Source organism: Daucus carota, chromosome 6, assembly GCF_001625215.2.
Source record: "Daucus carota subsp. sativus chromosome 6, DH1 v3.0, whole genome shotgun sequence".
NCBI lineage: Eukaryota > Viridiplantae > Streptophyta > Magnoliopsida > Apiales > Apiaceae > Daucus > Daucus carota.
Genome location: NC_030386.2, coordinates 22,409,707 through 22,425,877, shown reverse-complemented (window position 1 = coordinate 22,425,877; position 16,171 = coordinate 22,409,707). Strand labels below are relative to the sequence as shown.

The following is a 16,171-nucleotide window of genomic DNA, read 5'->3' as shown; positions in this document are numbered from 1 at the left end:
CTTAGCTATTAAATTTATATCTTTTTTGCTATGAATGTTAGTTAACGCTACACAAGATGAATTAATTTTTTTTCATGTCAGAAGATTAATTATATGTTCTGAAAAAACAAACTTTGCATTTGTAGTTTGCTCTTGGCTATTTAATCTGAATTCTAATGTAATTTTACAGGTACTACCGCATGTTTGAAGCTACCCAAGATGGATTGGGTAAAAATGCTCCTGTTCACAGCATACATGGTTCTTTACTTGCTGTGGGGGAGTTACTAAGGTTGGTTAGTATATTATCTTTCATGTTTTTTTGGGTCACACGTTAAAGGTGTCTGTTTTCTTTTCTGTGAATATTTATTAACACTATTGTACGTTAGAGACCGTCTAAGTTTGAATTTTTTAATTTATTGTAAACTCTATAGAATTAATTTTATAGATGTTGGATATTAATAACTTCAGTAAATTAGTTTGACCATATATTATCATGTACATTCTCATTGGATGTGATTTTACTGAAAATGTCAAGTTTAAAAATATGATAAAGTTAACTTTTGCAATAATGTCGTTTGTAAAGAAATTGTAATTTTATAAGTATATGAATTTTAGGTGAAAGAAAATTTGACATGTTTATATACTCTTTTATCATAAAATTGAAAGTATGTTTATAAAAGATATATTTGTATATTTGTTTCATCTTTGTTTTCATTAGATTTCATTTTTGGTTTTCTAAATGTTTCCGAAATTGTGTTATATTGTTTATCATAATATGAACTATGAAGTAGGTATTATAGAATGCAGAATTCAAATTCTAGTAGGTTATAGGATTCTTTTTAATGAAATAATAAGCAAACAAATTGTGATGGGAATTTTTTTTAGTTAAGTAGTTGAATTATGCCCTATATAATTAGCAATGAGGATCTTAATCCTACAGTCAATTGGTTATAGAATGTTGGATTAGAAGTTGATGTTAATAAATACTCTGATCTTTGTGTTATAGCATTTTAAGAGACCAACCTTCGGTTTATAGCAATTACAACAAATAAAAGGCTCATTAGGGTTAACTTGATAGAAGTCACTTCTCAATTACAAGTATTTTATCACTTGCAAGTAAAATTTATTATTTGAATTTGGATAAATTTGTTGTAATAAGTATATCTTATAACATATTGAAAATTAGCAACGTAACAATAAAATACTATGATTTGCCTGTAAATGTAAAAGGGATATATACATCTCAGTGAAGTTAAATTTCAAAAAATAAAAACAAGTAATGGAAACAAGTACATAATTTGTCTCTTCAAAATTGAAATTATAAGTTGCTTTTAAATCACTTTTACTTATTACACAAACTCTTTGATAGTAAATTTCTTAGTAGTTTTTATAACTTACTCATGAGATGAAGCAAACAAGGCTATAGATGTCAACATAACAACTATGGACTATGGAAGATCAAATTTTCAGTTTCTAACAAGCGTATAAGAATAAAATAAATATGTGGACTAAGGTTTAGTAGTTTTATAAAAACTCAGTCATGAGATGAAACAAACAGGGCCGTAGATGTCAACATAACAACTGTGGACTATGGAGATCAAAGGTTCAATTTCTAACAAACGTATAAGAATAAAATAAATGTGTGAACCAAGATTTAATTCATAGCAATTACACGAAATAGATAACGTCTTTGGTCTACGAAGATCAAAGGCTATTAAGAACAAATGAAATTACGGAAGCTTTCTTTATTATTAGAAGACTAAAGTACATATGAGAATAGTAAATTAATTTTTATGTACTATTTTATGTGATATTTATAAACACACACACACACACACATATATATGGGTTACACTCTATGGAGAACCACCTTATATAGAGCCCAAAGAGAACACCTCTCTATACACACATAAAAACATGTATTAATCACATTATTCATCAAATTTTTAGTTAGTATATCAAAAAATAAAGTTTCATCATCTTACTCCAACAAAATCATCGAAAATTAATCATAATATTTCAGCCGGTTCTACTGCAGAACCATATTTGTCCAGAGTGGTTCTGTAGCATAACCAAATTAAAAAATCACAATTTTTACTTAAGTTGTTAGTGTTCAATTGTTTGTGCATGTTATGTATGATTACTATTATACATTAGAATCAAATTTTATGCATAAGTTATGATTAAATTTAAAATTATCTGTGAAATATTAATGTAGAATCAAATGGTTCTCCACAGGACTCCATATAAGATGGTTCTCTATGGAACAATAGCATATATACACACACACACACACACACACACACACACACACACACACACACACACACACACACACACACACATATATATATATATATATATATATTTGAAAATTCAATATGTGTTATGAACTAGTATGCAACAACATGCCAATTGAGAGGATTCGTAAGAAACAAAAACATTCGTAGTATGCTAGCAACCATGAAGCAATCAAAACTGACATTAGAAGAAAGCAATCCGAGAATTTTTTTGTAGTTTAAAAACTAAAAATTATATAATTTTTTGTAGTTGTGGAGTTCAAACCCATTTATGGTGGGGTTTTGGCGTACTACTGAAACAGCCTTTTTTCTTTCAACAAAGAGTAGGAGGATTTCTCGAACAATTGTTGCATAGTGTAAAATTCCAGTGACTTCCTTTTGTTAGTATCATATAAACAAATCTTCAAAATAAATAGCTGCAATGGTGCTAATGGGGCTTTAAGAACGGAAGATTTCTTAACCATTAAGATTGGCAGTTTATGATGGATAGTTGGAGTGTTGCACAGACAATTATTCTAATTTTCCTCTCTGTAAATACACAACTCACAGAGACACCTTGATACTGCAAAAAAAAATAAAATCATCAAGCTCGATAAACTGAACTGGTTGATGAGAGTAAGCTTCACTATTCTCTGTATAGTAGTCGATTACTTGTTTGGCGATACGGTGTCTGCACTTTGATTATGACATGGTTCTCACTCCATATTTTTTGCATAAAGCCTTTGCTTGCAACTCAATATTGGGTAAAATAATTAATCAGGTGAACTGATGATATTTATGTGTGTGTGTGTGTGTGTGTGTGTGTGTATTGTCATATTGCCATCATTAACGTTACGATCACAATCTCCATGTGACAGGAATACCGGCGAGTTCATGATGTCAAGGTACCGAGAAGTAGCTGAAATTGTTCTGACATACTTAGAACACCGAGATCGACTCGTCCGTCTCAGCATAACTTCTCTGCTTCCTCGCATTGCACATTTCCTGCGTGATCGTTTTGTGACAAACTACCTTACAGTTTGTTTCCATTTCTCTGTTTTCAACTCCTTAGATTGTTAATTGTCTCACAATATTTGGTGCGTCCTCCTTTTGTATATTTACAAGTTTTGTTCACCTTTCAGATATGCATGAATCACATTCTTGCTGTTCTTAAAATACCTGCCGAACGTGCCAGTGGATTTATTGCTCTTGGGGAGATGGCCGGTGCTTTGGATGGTGAACTTTACAATTATTTGCCGACAATAATGTCTCACATTCGTGATGCAGTATGTTTCCACAATATTCTCATTAGTTATGAGTCTCTTGTTGACCTCTGGACTGTTACATAATCCATCCATTTGAGCAATGTTTCTGATAGTATATAATTTGTAGATTGCCCCTCGTAGAGGTAGACCCTCACTTGAAGCTTTGGCATGTGTTGGAAACATAGCAAAAGCAATGGGGCCTGCTATGGAACCCCATGTGCGGAGTCTTTTGGATCCTATGTTTGCTGCTGGTTTATCCTTTACACTAGTAGAAGCCCTGGAGCAAATAACTATTAGGTATCTTGGAGGATTAGAAAGAAATCTGTTATATAAATTGCTAATAACTTGGATCAAGGTCATGACGTGAAAATGTAATCTTATTTTTCAGCATCCCCTCGTTGTTGCCTACTATCCAAACCCAATTGCTGGAATGCATTTCAGCAGTTCTTTCACAATCACATTATGCCCAGACTAAGCCATCTATTACTTCAAATCGACCAAATGTGGCTAGTACCACTCAGCAAATATCCGAGCTTAGTAATTCTGCTCTAGTGCAAATAGGTTTGCAAGCTCTTGCACGGTTTAATTTTAAGGTAAGGTCTCTACTTGGCTGATGGATAATTTTTTTTTTTCTCATTCACTCCTAAACTTTTAGATTTTAGGGTCATGATCTGCTCGAGTTTGCAAGAGAATCTGTTGTCGTATATTTGGAAGACGAGGATGGGAAGACCAGGAAAGATGCTGCTCTTTGTTGCTGCAAATCAGTATCAAATGCTTTCTCCGAAATGTTGCCCTTACAGTATGTCCCCGGCAGGTCCATTCGAGCTAGAGGAAAGAGAAGACGTCTTATAGAAGAGGTCTGTGCATAAGGAAATTGTTAAGGTGTTATATTCCTGTTTTAAATTTAAACTTTTTGTTTGATTATAAAATCTCTCTAATCTGTTCTGGGGATATGGTTTGACCAATATCTATCTCCTTTAAGACTTTTGCAGCTGTAATGAAATCCGAGTTCTTCAATCGCGTCTGCATTATACTATATTTCTAACAGCTTCTTTTTCTCAAATGTTAGTTATTATGCTAATTAGATTTTAATTAAGTTTGTTAGAAAAAATGTATTGATCATGAAATTTTGGATTGATAACAGTTTGACCATTATACGCTCTGTGGATGATTACTTTTAGTATTTAGCTACACTGCAGTGATTAGAAATATAGTAGCTTGGTGGATGGTTACATGGATTGTACATGAACTTGCATATGATTCGAGCAGACCCCAAATTGTGGATTTCCTAATTTTAATGTCTAATTTTTGTTTAGTAAGTTAGTGTTATATTCTTTGCCTAATGCGATTCTAGGATTAGGTTGTTTGGTCTAACCCCTAGTTTTTAAACCATTTAGTATTGTATTATACTAGCTTTTATAACTCGTGATTGCAAGGGTCTTCTTATATTAAATAATTATCTATAAATACGGTCTTAATTATTTTCTTCTAATCATTCATATGTGTGTGTGTGTGTGTGTATTTCAATGAATAGACTAATAATATAAATGTCTTATTTTTATATGTTATTTACGGGATTCAAACCTTAAACCCTTTCTAGTATATACATTTTAAAATATAGAATATTCTTTAGTATAAACTCTGATGGCTATTGCCTATTTGATTTATAGATCCTATGATTATAACTTAACATACCACACTACTAGTGAACCAACCAAATTTAAGTTTCGGCTTTATTAATGTAGTACAGAGAACGTCGATATAAGGAAAAGTTATACGGAGAACACCATTTTATTGGAGGCCATATATGTTTTTGCAAGCAGACAACATTTTATAATTTGAAATGTTCTGCTTGGAGAATATATATGATCTCCAAAGTCTCGAATAAAGTCATGATCTCCCTATAAGATAACCCAATTAAATATTATATATTATATAAAAATCATAGTTTAAATGATAAATACAAACTCTTTATTTATATATGCAAGGAACAGTAGTTGATACACTTGCTTAGTATATCAAGTAATTCTCGACAATGTATCTATTTACATAGTACTGGAAAAATAAATCTATCCTTGTATAAATTTTTTATTTCAATTACAATTCATTATTGTCTCTAGATCTTACTAAAAATTAACTTTATATAAGGATAATAAACTTTTTTCAACTGTAACATGCTACCAGAAACAGCTAAATTTTATGTAAAATATTTTTATATGCCTTATTCAAACTTAAATTATTATTAAATACATAATACATTTACCAGTGAAAGAATAAATAAGCCCATGGTAAGCTGATCTATAAATTAAACTTGTGCATGCTTGTAGTTGTCATAAGTTGGTCAGCATCAATCTTAGCACGACTCCATCCTTAATTTTGCGAATGTATATGACTTGTTGTGCTGGTTAGCAATGCATTTTAATTTTTTTTTAAAAGATGCATTTGTAGTGCTTTTATATTGTATCAGATATCCTAGCCAGTAGTCCCCACATGGGAAGAATTTTATATTGCTTTTGATAGTAGGTTGTTGAGAGCGGAAGCTATTTTAATGTTGGAAAGTAGTGTAAGTGAAGATCTAGTCCAAAATGATTTAAAATCTTGCGAGTTGAATCATAAGCTTAAATGTGAATATAATTAGTATATGAATATATTGGTATTTGATGTGATTTTTTTTAGCAGATCGTGGAAAAACTTCTCATTGCAGCTGTGACTGATGCTGATGTTATTGTGCGACGTTCGATTTTCTCTTCTCTAAATGGAAATGGCGGTTTTGATGATTTTCTTGCACAAGCAGATAGCTTGACTGCTATATTTGCGGCATTAAATGACGAGGTACTTTTTCACTTGAATTTTACATTTTAATATCTAGGGTGGAATGGCTCATTGTCATTTGAACTTCCTAGATCATGGAGTTCATTGGTCCAAACTATGCCACACTATTTTGTTTTTTTCCATGGTTTCCTACAGTGAGATATGGGTGGGTAGATGTGAAGAGGAATTGAGAAAGGTTCTTTTTAGCATAATATGAAGTAAAAAAGGTTAAAATAACACTACCTTAACAATTAGCCCTTCATGTCACAAGAAAACGTCACATGAAGTCACTTTTATATAATTTTTCTGAAGCTCTGTATGTAATCATTGGGCATCAATTTTATTTTATTGGATATTGGGATACCGATGAATTTAAATTTGAATAAACTGATGAAATAAAATTGATGGATGACGATAGAAGACTTTTAACTTGATTAAAATAGTATAGGAAGGAGTTGGATGTTTAAATTTGCCATAAATTAAAAATCATGCTAATATATAGTTTATTGTATGAAATACTATTATCTTATATATAAAATATTTAATTAGATATGAGGTTAACTGTAATTTGTTAAAATTTGGTGACTAACTACAAAAGATTTTTAGTTCAATAATAGTGGGCCTGTTTGGGAGAACTTTTGAAAAAAGTTACCAAGGACTTATCTGAAATAATTGCCAAGTAACTTTTACTTGCAAGTTATTTATTTATGTGTCCTGATAGTTTTACTTATAAGTTTAATTGAGGTGTTTGGTAAATCATCACTTATAAGTTACCTGATATGTATCTATTTATATCATTAATCTATATACTATTTTACGATATGATTTATTTATAGCCAGTTTGTTTTTATCTTTTATTTGTAAATAATTTTTAAATATTGTAATGTTAAATAAAAAGAAAATGTGTATATACATTATGAGTGCGCCCGGGGACCGGGGGGGGGGGGGGGGGGGGGGGAGGTTTGGTTGACCGGGATAGCACTTGCACACACCGAAGTGATCTGATGGCCATCCGAAGTTTGTGGGTATAGGGATCAAGATCTTGTTTGTTAAGATGTGTGATAAGTTAAAAGGAAAAATGGTAGGCTGTGTGTAACTTATAACCCCAAATTTTTTTGTTGCCAAACATGATATAATAGGTGCATATGGGCTTTTGGCCCATTTAAGCTACATATCTGATATCACAAACACACACAATATAGTGCTGGCGGATGAAAGCAACCGGCCCACCTATAAAGTACAAAACGTCATGTCTTGCTTTTATGATTTTTCAAATTCAAGTAGTTGATCGACCTAAACCATGTGCAACACTAGAAACGAAGAGATAAATGAGGCTTGTAAAGGAAACATATATAATTTCTAGGCAAAGACAAGATGTTAACAACTCTACCACCTTAATATATCTCATTCATGTGGTAGAAATATATTTTTTTACAAGTGAAGTTTCGATACACACACACACACATTATCAAACTCGTGGACAGGTTCTTGATTTAAGTTGGCGTTGTTTATACATAGATCATACAAGTAGTGTAACACTCACATATCATCGAGGAGGACTATGATTATTGTAATATTATTGAATACCCAAATTATTGGGGAGTTGATTATTGAGATTATGGAACTGGGTTCTTTTTCTATGGGTTCTAATCCATGTTCTTCTATCCTTTGAGAGTTAGGAAACCCTAGGATAGTTATTCTTCCGAAGCTTCTGAATCACACTACTATACCTTTTCATTGTCATACATCATTTAGTATTTTACTATGCAAAAATGGCAATCATATATGACTATGTGGTGCTTGCTGCCTGGCTTTTACATCACATAGATTGCTAAGAACTACGTTGTAGTCTGGCATCCAAAAATAATATAGATGTCCTGTTTATTAAAATGTATGTTCATAGTGCTTTTTGCTTTCTTGTCATAGGATTTTGTAGTTCGTGAATTTGCGATATCTGTAGCTGGTAGGTTATCTGGAAAAAATCCAGCTTATGTTCTTCCAGCTCTTCGTCGCCATCTTATCCAGCTGCTAACATATCTAGAACAAAGGTAGTGTAAATGTTTTGTACCCTTGTATCTATTAAACAAATTTTAGTATGTAGTAACTAAAGGATTATTCCAACGCCTTACCCTGTCTTCATTATTGAATTCTCTTTTTTATATTCGCAGTGCGGATAGCAAATGCAAAGAGGAAAGCGCAAACTTGTTGGGTTGCTTGATTCGGAATTGTGAACAACTTATTCTCCCCTACATCGCTCCAATACATAAGGTCTGCATATTATGTTCAGTTCTGTTTTTGTGCATCAGTACTTTCCTTACGCTGTAGTTTACTCATATTTCAGGCACTTGTGGTGAAATTAAGTGAAGGGACCGGCGTGAATGCTAATAATGGTATTATCTGTGGAGTTCTTGTTACTGTTGGGGATCTTGCTAGAGTGGTAGGTGACTACATGGTTTTCTTTACATTTTTATTAATGTTCCGAGGGTTGCTTAACATTTATAGAGTCTTTTGTTTGTTATACTTATATATGTGGACAGGCATGCAGAACTACACTGACTTGGTTCTTTTGGTGTGTGTTTTTGCTTTTTATGTTAATATGACGTATGAATTTAAATAACACATTATACGTAAGGTTTTGGGAGAGCTAGTAACTTAAAGAGTAATTCTTGTACTTGTGTTTAATAAGAAAATAATTTCAGATGGAAAGCAACTGGAATTACTTTAGCATATTGTAAAATTTTGTATAATTGTAATAGCTCTTGGCTGTAGTTGATTTGATTCCATATATATGTTTGTATTGGTTTATACTTTATAGGTGCTTGGAATCATTAGATTTAGTTGCATGATTCTGTGCATTATATTGTGTTGTGTGAACTGTGAAAATAATTGTTGATGCCTTGTTTCCTCTGATGGTCATCCTTTTATTACTTTAGGGTGGTTTTGCCATGAGACGGTATGTCCCAGAACTTATGCCATTGATTGTTGAAGCATTGTCGGATGGCCCTGCCGCCACAAAACGTGAAGTGGGAGTTGCAACTCTTGGTCAATTGGTACAGAGTACAGGGTATGCCATTGATTCTGGAGAATCATTTTGGTTGTTTAATATGGTTCTGTTCATCAAGTAATTATATTTATAACCATATTTGGGTTGGATAAACACAGTTATAACCTGTTGCCTGAAAGAATACGTACTAGATTCAATCTGTAAGTTTATTGGTTACGTAATTTTGCAGTTATGTCATAACTCCATATAATGAGTATCCTCAGTTGCTTGGCTTACTATTAAAATTGCTGAATGGTGAACCAGCATGGTCTACAAGGCGAGAAGTGTTGAAGGTAATATGAAGCTATATTGACATTTTTTCGGGTTATGGTGTTGGTTACATTATTCTTTCTGTTAACAGGTAATTGGAATAATGGGCGCTTTAGATCCCCATGTTCATAAGCGAAATGAACAGAGACAGACCTTGCCAGGGTCAAATGGTGAAGTCACCTGGGCAGCTGGTGATACTGGACAGCACATTCAGTCTACAGATGAATTACCTATGGATCTTTGGCCGTCTTTTGCAACATCGGAAGATTATTTCTCCACGGTAAGAATTTTGATGGTTCATTAGTAATTAAGTCAATGTATGGAAGGGGATTTTTTTTAATGCTAAAAGCCCTCTACTAGAAATGCACTACGTAAAGTAAAAGCTTAGCCTGAGGTGGTAATTATCCTAACAAGGTACACCTTGGGGAACCAGCCATTAATATTGCTCGATGGGATATGCATTTTGCTACAGTGTACAAAATTGAAATTGAAGATCAATGTCCTTTTTCTAGATTCAGATACCTCAAACTCTTAAAATCTGCTTTGTTGTGCTTTTAAATAACTTTCACATGTAGAAGCAAAGAACCCATTGCCGCTTTTACAGAATAAAGGAGCAGTAAATTTAAGCGCTGTGCTTGTTCATTAACCTGTTTGCAATAGCATGACTTTTGGGATTTTTTCACATTATATATTAATATTAATTGCAAAATGATTGGCGGGGAGCTGTCTTGATCGCAAACTATAAAATGATTAGAGTTTCACGCCTTCCCTGTTAATTTTTTTTTCAGGTTGCAATTAATTTTCTGATGCGAATTCTTAGGGATCCTTCCTTATCTAGTTACCACAAAAAAGTAGTCGGAGCTCTTGTTTTTATATTTAAGGTTGGTTTGCTTGAAGGCGATGTTATTGTTCTGTTACATTTATTTTGTCCCACCACAACACTATATTGCTAAATTTTGCTCATGATTATTGTGTTTTATATTGATTGCTTGCGAGGTTAGTCAATGGGTCTTGGCTGCATTCCTTACTTACCGAAGGTTAGTCTAATACAATTTGAGTTTTTTTATTTCATGACTTATTATGTATATATGAGTGTTGGTTATAAATATAAATACTGCAGAAGCATGAGAATTATATGCCTCTACTCAACACAACTTTCAGTATCACAAATTATATAATGTATTAAAAAAGTTCTTATAGCTTGTAAAAAAATTATAATTATGTATTAACATGTGAAGATAAGTCCGACCCTGGTAGGGAAGATTTGTCTGTTGTCAAAATATAACATTGCATTCCTATTGAGCACAGCCCAAAAGCTATATTATTTGTACTTCTTTTCTGGGTAATGCAACTATTTGTACTACTGAGTACTGATCATAAAGATGGGACTTCATGTACAATTTTGTTTAATCTGTAATCTCTGTTCTGGCGCCCTCTCCAAAATCCAGATATTTACAACATTCTTCGCTTGGTGGTGCTCAGTCAATATTTTGGCATGACTGTAGCCCACCGACCACTACTAGGAATTTCTTTACATCCCAAAATTTTAATTTTCAAAGCTGACAGCATAGTCTGACACGGGGCAAGTTTAGGATTCAGTGTCTTGCTCCACTATCCTAAATCCTAGTACTAGTAGCAAGATTGGTAATTTTAGAATTTTTATGACATTTTCATATTCATAAAAAGTTACTGGTACTGTGATAGGAAATTTGCAACTTCATATTTAGTCCAGTAATTCTAGTTTTCAAGAGGGCACTCCATATATAACCGTGTGTGTCGTATCAGAAGAATAGAGGAGGGTTAGATGTATGCAGTCCATTCTTCTAGTGAATGGGGAAGGTGGAAGGCTGTGTGCATAGAAGGCTCCTCCTTTTCGAGAAAATATCAATAATAAATGGAAGTTCAAAGTTTATATTTTGAAATTTTTAGATGTGAACTTGTTTCTATCAAAACAACTTGAGTGCAGTTTGAAAGACTTCAATGTATAATTAAAGCAATATTGATCATTCATTCATCTTATTGCACAACATCATAGCAGAAATATCATCTTCTTTTACAGCAATGCGTTACATTTGTATGAGTCCACAAACTGCAATACTGCTAAATTTGAAAAATGAAACTGAGGACTTTATTATATATGTTGAATAATGAATGTAGTATATGGTCCAATTCTTTTTTTAAACTCCCAAGGTTCTACCTGATCTCCTGCAAACCGTTCGTACGTGTGAAGACGGACTTAAGGATTATATAACCTGGAAGCTTGGAACACTGGTGTCTGTTGTGCGTCAGGTATATTTACTTTTCATGGAAGCATTTATTAATATATGGTTAGTTGTATGAGCCCTATATCTATTCTCACGTGCATGTGCAGCACATCCGTAAATATCTTCCAGAATTGCTCTCTCTGATATCAGAATTATGGTCATCCTTCAGCTTGCCAGCTGCAAACCGTCCAGTGCATGGATATCCTGTAAGGCTTAATGCAGTTACCTGCTTTCATAAATTGTTTATTACTATTATTAGGTCTCTGACTGCTGGAATATATATTTTGAATAATCTATTTATTGTCTTATCTCAGACTCTGCATCTAGTTGAACAACTTTGCTTGGCACTAAATGATGAATTTAGAAGTTATCTCCCTGTAATTCTTCCATGTTGTATTCAAGTTTTGAGTGATGCTGAACGTTGTAGTGATTTCACTTATGTTCATGACATTCTTCACACCCTTGAAGTATTTGGTGGTCAGTGCTGTTTGTTTTTGATGTATTTAGGTGCATCTTTGTTTATATTATAATATTTGTATAATGTTTGAGCACCCTCACTTTGTGTTAACACTACAGGGACCTTGGATGGATACATGCATCTCCTGCTGCCTGCACTTATTCGGTTGTTAAAAGTGGATGCATCTGTGGATGTAAAGCGTTCAGCTATCAAAACTCTAATAAGATTGATCCCACGAGTGCAGGTGTGTAGTTAATTATGAATCTAATTAAGAGTTGGTGGTGATGCTTTCATGTCTGTCACTACAGTATAATGAAACTGCATGTTGTTACATCTGTTTATTATCAGGTTACAGGTCATATATCAGCGCTTGTGCATCATCTGAAGCTCGTCTTGGATGGGTCTGTGTTTTCATTTTTGGTCATCCTTTATACGTACTTTGCCCCCATGTGAACATGTTCTTGGCATACATTTATATCCCTTTCCCCTCCCAAGCCAACACATTCCTGCATAGTGGCGGAGTTAAGTAAACACGCATACTTACTAAATATATCTAAATATATTTGTAGTGTCTTTTTACTGGGTTTAATTTTATATCTTCTTCTCTAAAGAAGGAAAGTTAATTAAAGATGTAACAAAATACAATAGTCAAAGGTTGTCATCTTCCGTGTTTTTGATTATAAGGTTGTGTCATTCAATGATTCAGATCTTGCAGCCATTTTTTCTCTGTTTTGCATGCCATAAAATGTTATCCCCCTTGCGATAACTGACTACAGAACTCTCCCAACACCGTAAGGAAATATACTCCAATGACTTAAGGACCAATATATTGATATTTCTGATAGTAATTATAAAGTGAAATTGTACTGAACTCTTAGCATAAATTCGATACAACCCGCAGCAATTTGAGTGGGCGGAATCCCCCGGAGAAAAACTTAATACTTTTCGATAAAAACCCTAATCCTTCTCTCCCCTTTCTGTATTCCCCCTTTCACCTTCATTTACTATTTCCCCCCCTCTCGTGGAAACTCCTTTTCAACCCCTGATTGTTATTTATTTATATTTTCCTCGTCTATTTAAACTTCCCCTGCTGTGGGTCTGTATTTGTAGCAAGCTGTCCCTCTCAACTTTTAGCTGTCTAATGAAAAAGACTTTTTTTTTTTTTTGGGGGGGGGGGGGGGGGGGGGCATCTTCAGCACTTCTGATTTTTTTAATTCTGGGCTTTTATGGTGAGGAAACTTCAGATGCACTGGATATCTTATATATGCTTAAATTAAATAGGTTTTATTTATCCACAGGAAAAGTGACGAGCTCTGCACAGATGCTGTTGATGCACTTTGTTGCCTAGCTCATGCCCTTGGAGAGGACTTCACCATTTTTATTCCTTCAATTCACAAGATCTTACTGAAACTTCGGTTGCGGGTAATCTTTCGTTTAATTTACTTTGCTAAAACATAACCATGGGTTTCTTGTTCTGTGACTGTATTTTTTTTTTCTCCCCAGCACAAGGAATTTGAAGAAATTGCAGGGCACTTGCAAAGACGTGAGGTGCTTATTCTAGGAAGTACAGATGCTCAAAGGTTAATTCAACAAGTTCCTGTTGAGGTTATTAGTGATCCCCTGAGTGATGTGGACAATGACTCGAAAGAGGATAAACTAGATATGCACCGACAGCTCAAAAGTCACGAGGTACTCTTCTTCATTTGTCAATGGCTGCATGATGCATTGGATATTTCCTGGAGATTGTCATACATTATATGTTTGTGCATGTCCATAGAGTTGGACATGGGATGAAAATCTTAAGCTCTTCTGTTTTGTGTGGAATTATTTGACTTGTTATCGTTCCTCTTCATAACGAATGCAAGGAGGTGATTTGTGACTAATCTGATCTTTTTATGAAGGTTAATGAGGGTAGACTACGAACTGCAGGGGAGGCTTCTCAGCGCAGTACAGAAGAAGATTGGGCAGAATGGATGAGACATTTTAGCATTGAACTTCTAAAGGAATCACCCTCACTAGCTTTACGAACTTGTGCAAGGCTTGCACAGTTACAGGTATGGCTATATTACTGAAATGCAGTTTGATAATCTGCTAAATCATGATACTCACTACAAAAGTTTGCAGCCTTTTGTGGGACCGGAGCTTTTCGCAGCTGGTTTTGTTAGCTGCTGGTCACAACTGAATGATGCTAGTCATAGACAACTAGTTCGGAGCCTAGAGATGGCATTCTCTTCTCCTAATATTCCTCCTAAAATTTTAGCTACGCTCCTTAACTTGGTATGCATGTCTTTGCTTAACCTTGTCGTGGAAAAGAATATATATATACACATACATAATACACACACACACACACATATGTAACTGCTACACTGGGCCCAGTTTAAACATACTGCATTGATATTCTTCTCATATATTCTTTAGTGCTCATTGAGCTGGATAGATACCATGGCAGATAGCTTTTAAGTAATGAACTCAGTAAAGAAGTGAAATATTGCTGTCATACTTTCTAAATATCTGAATCCTCTTCCTTGTGGGGCCCTACATTTTAGTTTGCTACTATTAAGTAAAATGAGCTTTTCTTAGGCTGAGTTCATGGAACATGACGAGAGGCACCTGCCTATAGACATCCGACTGCTTGGTGCTCTTGCTGAAAAGGTGTGTAATGTATCAATTTCATAAGTAGTTCAATTACAGACAGCAAGTCAGTGATACTGTAATTATTGTGCGTCAGCATTATGTTTGACCTTAACCCCTGATTTCAGTGCCGAGCTTTTGCAAAGGCTTTGCATTACAAAGAAATGGAATTTGAAGGTGCACAAGCAAACAGGATGGAAGCAAACCCTGTAGCTGTAGTTGAAGCTCTGATTCATATAAATAATCAATTGCATCAGCATGAGGTGTCTATTTGAATTCTGTGGATTCTCTTAGAGCGTATATTACTTTTTATATGTAATTCCTCAGTCTACTTCAATTGAGATAAACCTTACAATTTATAGTTGTTTGTATATTTGTTCAGGCTGCAGTTGGGATTTTAACTTATGCCCAACAAAATTTGGATGTACAGCTTAAAGAGTCATGGTAAAATTACACCTTATTTATGTTTTCATCTAACTTCACCTAGGCGCATATTGCTAATCATATGCATACTTTATGACTTGGAGTGGGTTTTCTTATGTGATATATGGGTAGTCTATGTTTTTGGGCGTGTGGGTGGGGGTCAAATGCCTTCCTTCTACATCTCCCCAGAAGTTGGCTTCCTGTAGATTTTGCATCTTCCTTTCCATATTTTTTTTCATTCTACTTTTATCATATAAAGAGTTTGATTGAACGTAGCAAAAAAAAGAAAAAAAAGAGTTTCTTTGAGGTTGGCGTATCTCTTGATTGCCTACTGTGCATTTTACTCCGTAATGTTACCAATTTCAAAGTGCTAACATTAATTTGCTCCACTTGAAGGTATGAAAAACTGCAACGATGGGAGGATGCCCTCATTGCATATGAAGCGAAAGCCTCTCAGGCATCTAACCCTCATCTAATTCTGGATGCCACACTAGGTTTGTGTTAGCATGACTTTAATTATTATTTTGTCAGTTCTTTGTTGAGAATTATTATCCAGTATGCAATTTGGCAATATTACTTGCTTTTGCGATTCAGAAAGAATCTAGTATATTCCATGATTATATCATGCTATGCTATATAGGTGAATATTTTTAGTCTGTTCCTTGCTGGTAGTGGTGGCCAAATGGGCGGTCCGGGCCGGGCCGGGCCGAATTTTTATCGGGCCGGGTTATAGGAACATGATTCGT

General features: G+C 34.2%; 1 protein-coding gene across 1 annotated transcript in view; it reads left to right on the top strand.

The window, feature by feature from the left end:
• Positions 1 to 16,171, top strand: part of LOC108227164 (serine/threonine-protein kinase TOR) — a 34,331-nt gene that overhangs the window by 2,796 nt on the left and 15,364 nt on the right. The window contains exons 5-32 of the mRNA XM_064079784.1: positions 170 to 268; positions 3,137 to 3,296; positions 3,401 to 3,544; positions 3,651 to 3,820; positions 3,912 to 4,116; positions 4,186 to 4,380; positions 6,203 to 6,355; positions 8,261 to 8,382; positions 8,503 to 8,602; positions 8,676 to 8,771; positions 9,268 to 9,398; positions 9,568 to 9,670; positions 9,739 to 9,927; positions 10,436 to 10,528; positions 10,649 to 10,684; positions 11,838 to 11,936; positions 12,019 to 12,117; positions 12,226 to 12,388; positions 12,488 to 12,612; positions 12,717 to 12,769; positions 13,667 to 13,790; positions 13,872 to 14,057; positions 14,270 to 14,422; positions 14,493 to 14,645; positions 14,952 to 15,023; positions 15,131 to 15,265; positions 15,385 to 15,446; positions 15,822 to 15,919. Of these exons, the coding sequence (XP_063935854.1) occupies positions 170 to 268; positions 3,137 to 3,296; positions 3,401 to 3,544; positions 3,651 to 3,820; positions 3,912 to 4,116; positions 4,186 to 4,380; positions 6,203 to 6,355; positions 8,261 to 8,382; positions 8,503 to 8,602; positions 8,676 to 8,771; positions 9,268 to 9,398; positions 9,568 to 9,670; positions 9,739 to 9,927; positions 10,436 to 10,528; positions 10,649 to 10,684; positions 11,838 to 11,936; positions 12,019 to 12,117; positions 12,226 to 12,388; positions 12,488 to 12,612; positions 12,717 to 12,769; positions 13,667 to 13,790; positions 13,872 to 14,057; positions 14,270 to 14,422; positions 14,493 to 14,645; positions 14,952 to 15,023; positions 15,131 to 15,265; positions 15,385 to 15,446; positions 15,822 to 15,919 (3,518 nt within the window). The remainder of the gene's footprint in view (positions 1 to 169; positions 269 to 3,136; positions 3,297 to 3,400; positions 3,545 to 3,650; positions 3,821 to 3,911; positions 4,117 to 4,185; positions 4,381 to 6,202; positions 6,356 to 8,260; positions 8,383 to 8,502; positions 8,603 to 8,675; positions 8,772 to 9,267; positions 9,399 to 9,567; positions 9,671 to 9,738; positions 9,928 to 10,435; positions 10,529 to 10,648; positions 10,685 to 11,837; positions 11,937 to 12,018; positions 12,118 to 12,225; positions 12,389 to 12,487; positions 12,613 to 12,716; positions 12,770 to 13,666; positions 13,791 to 13,871; positions 14,058 to 14,269; positions 14,423 to 14,492; positions 14,646 to 14,951; positions 15,024 to 15,130; positions 15,266 to 15,384; positions 15,447 to 15,821; positions 15,920 to 16,171) is intronic.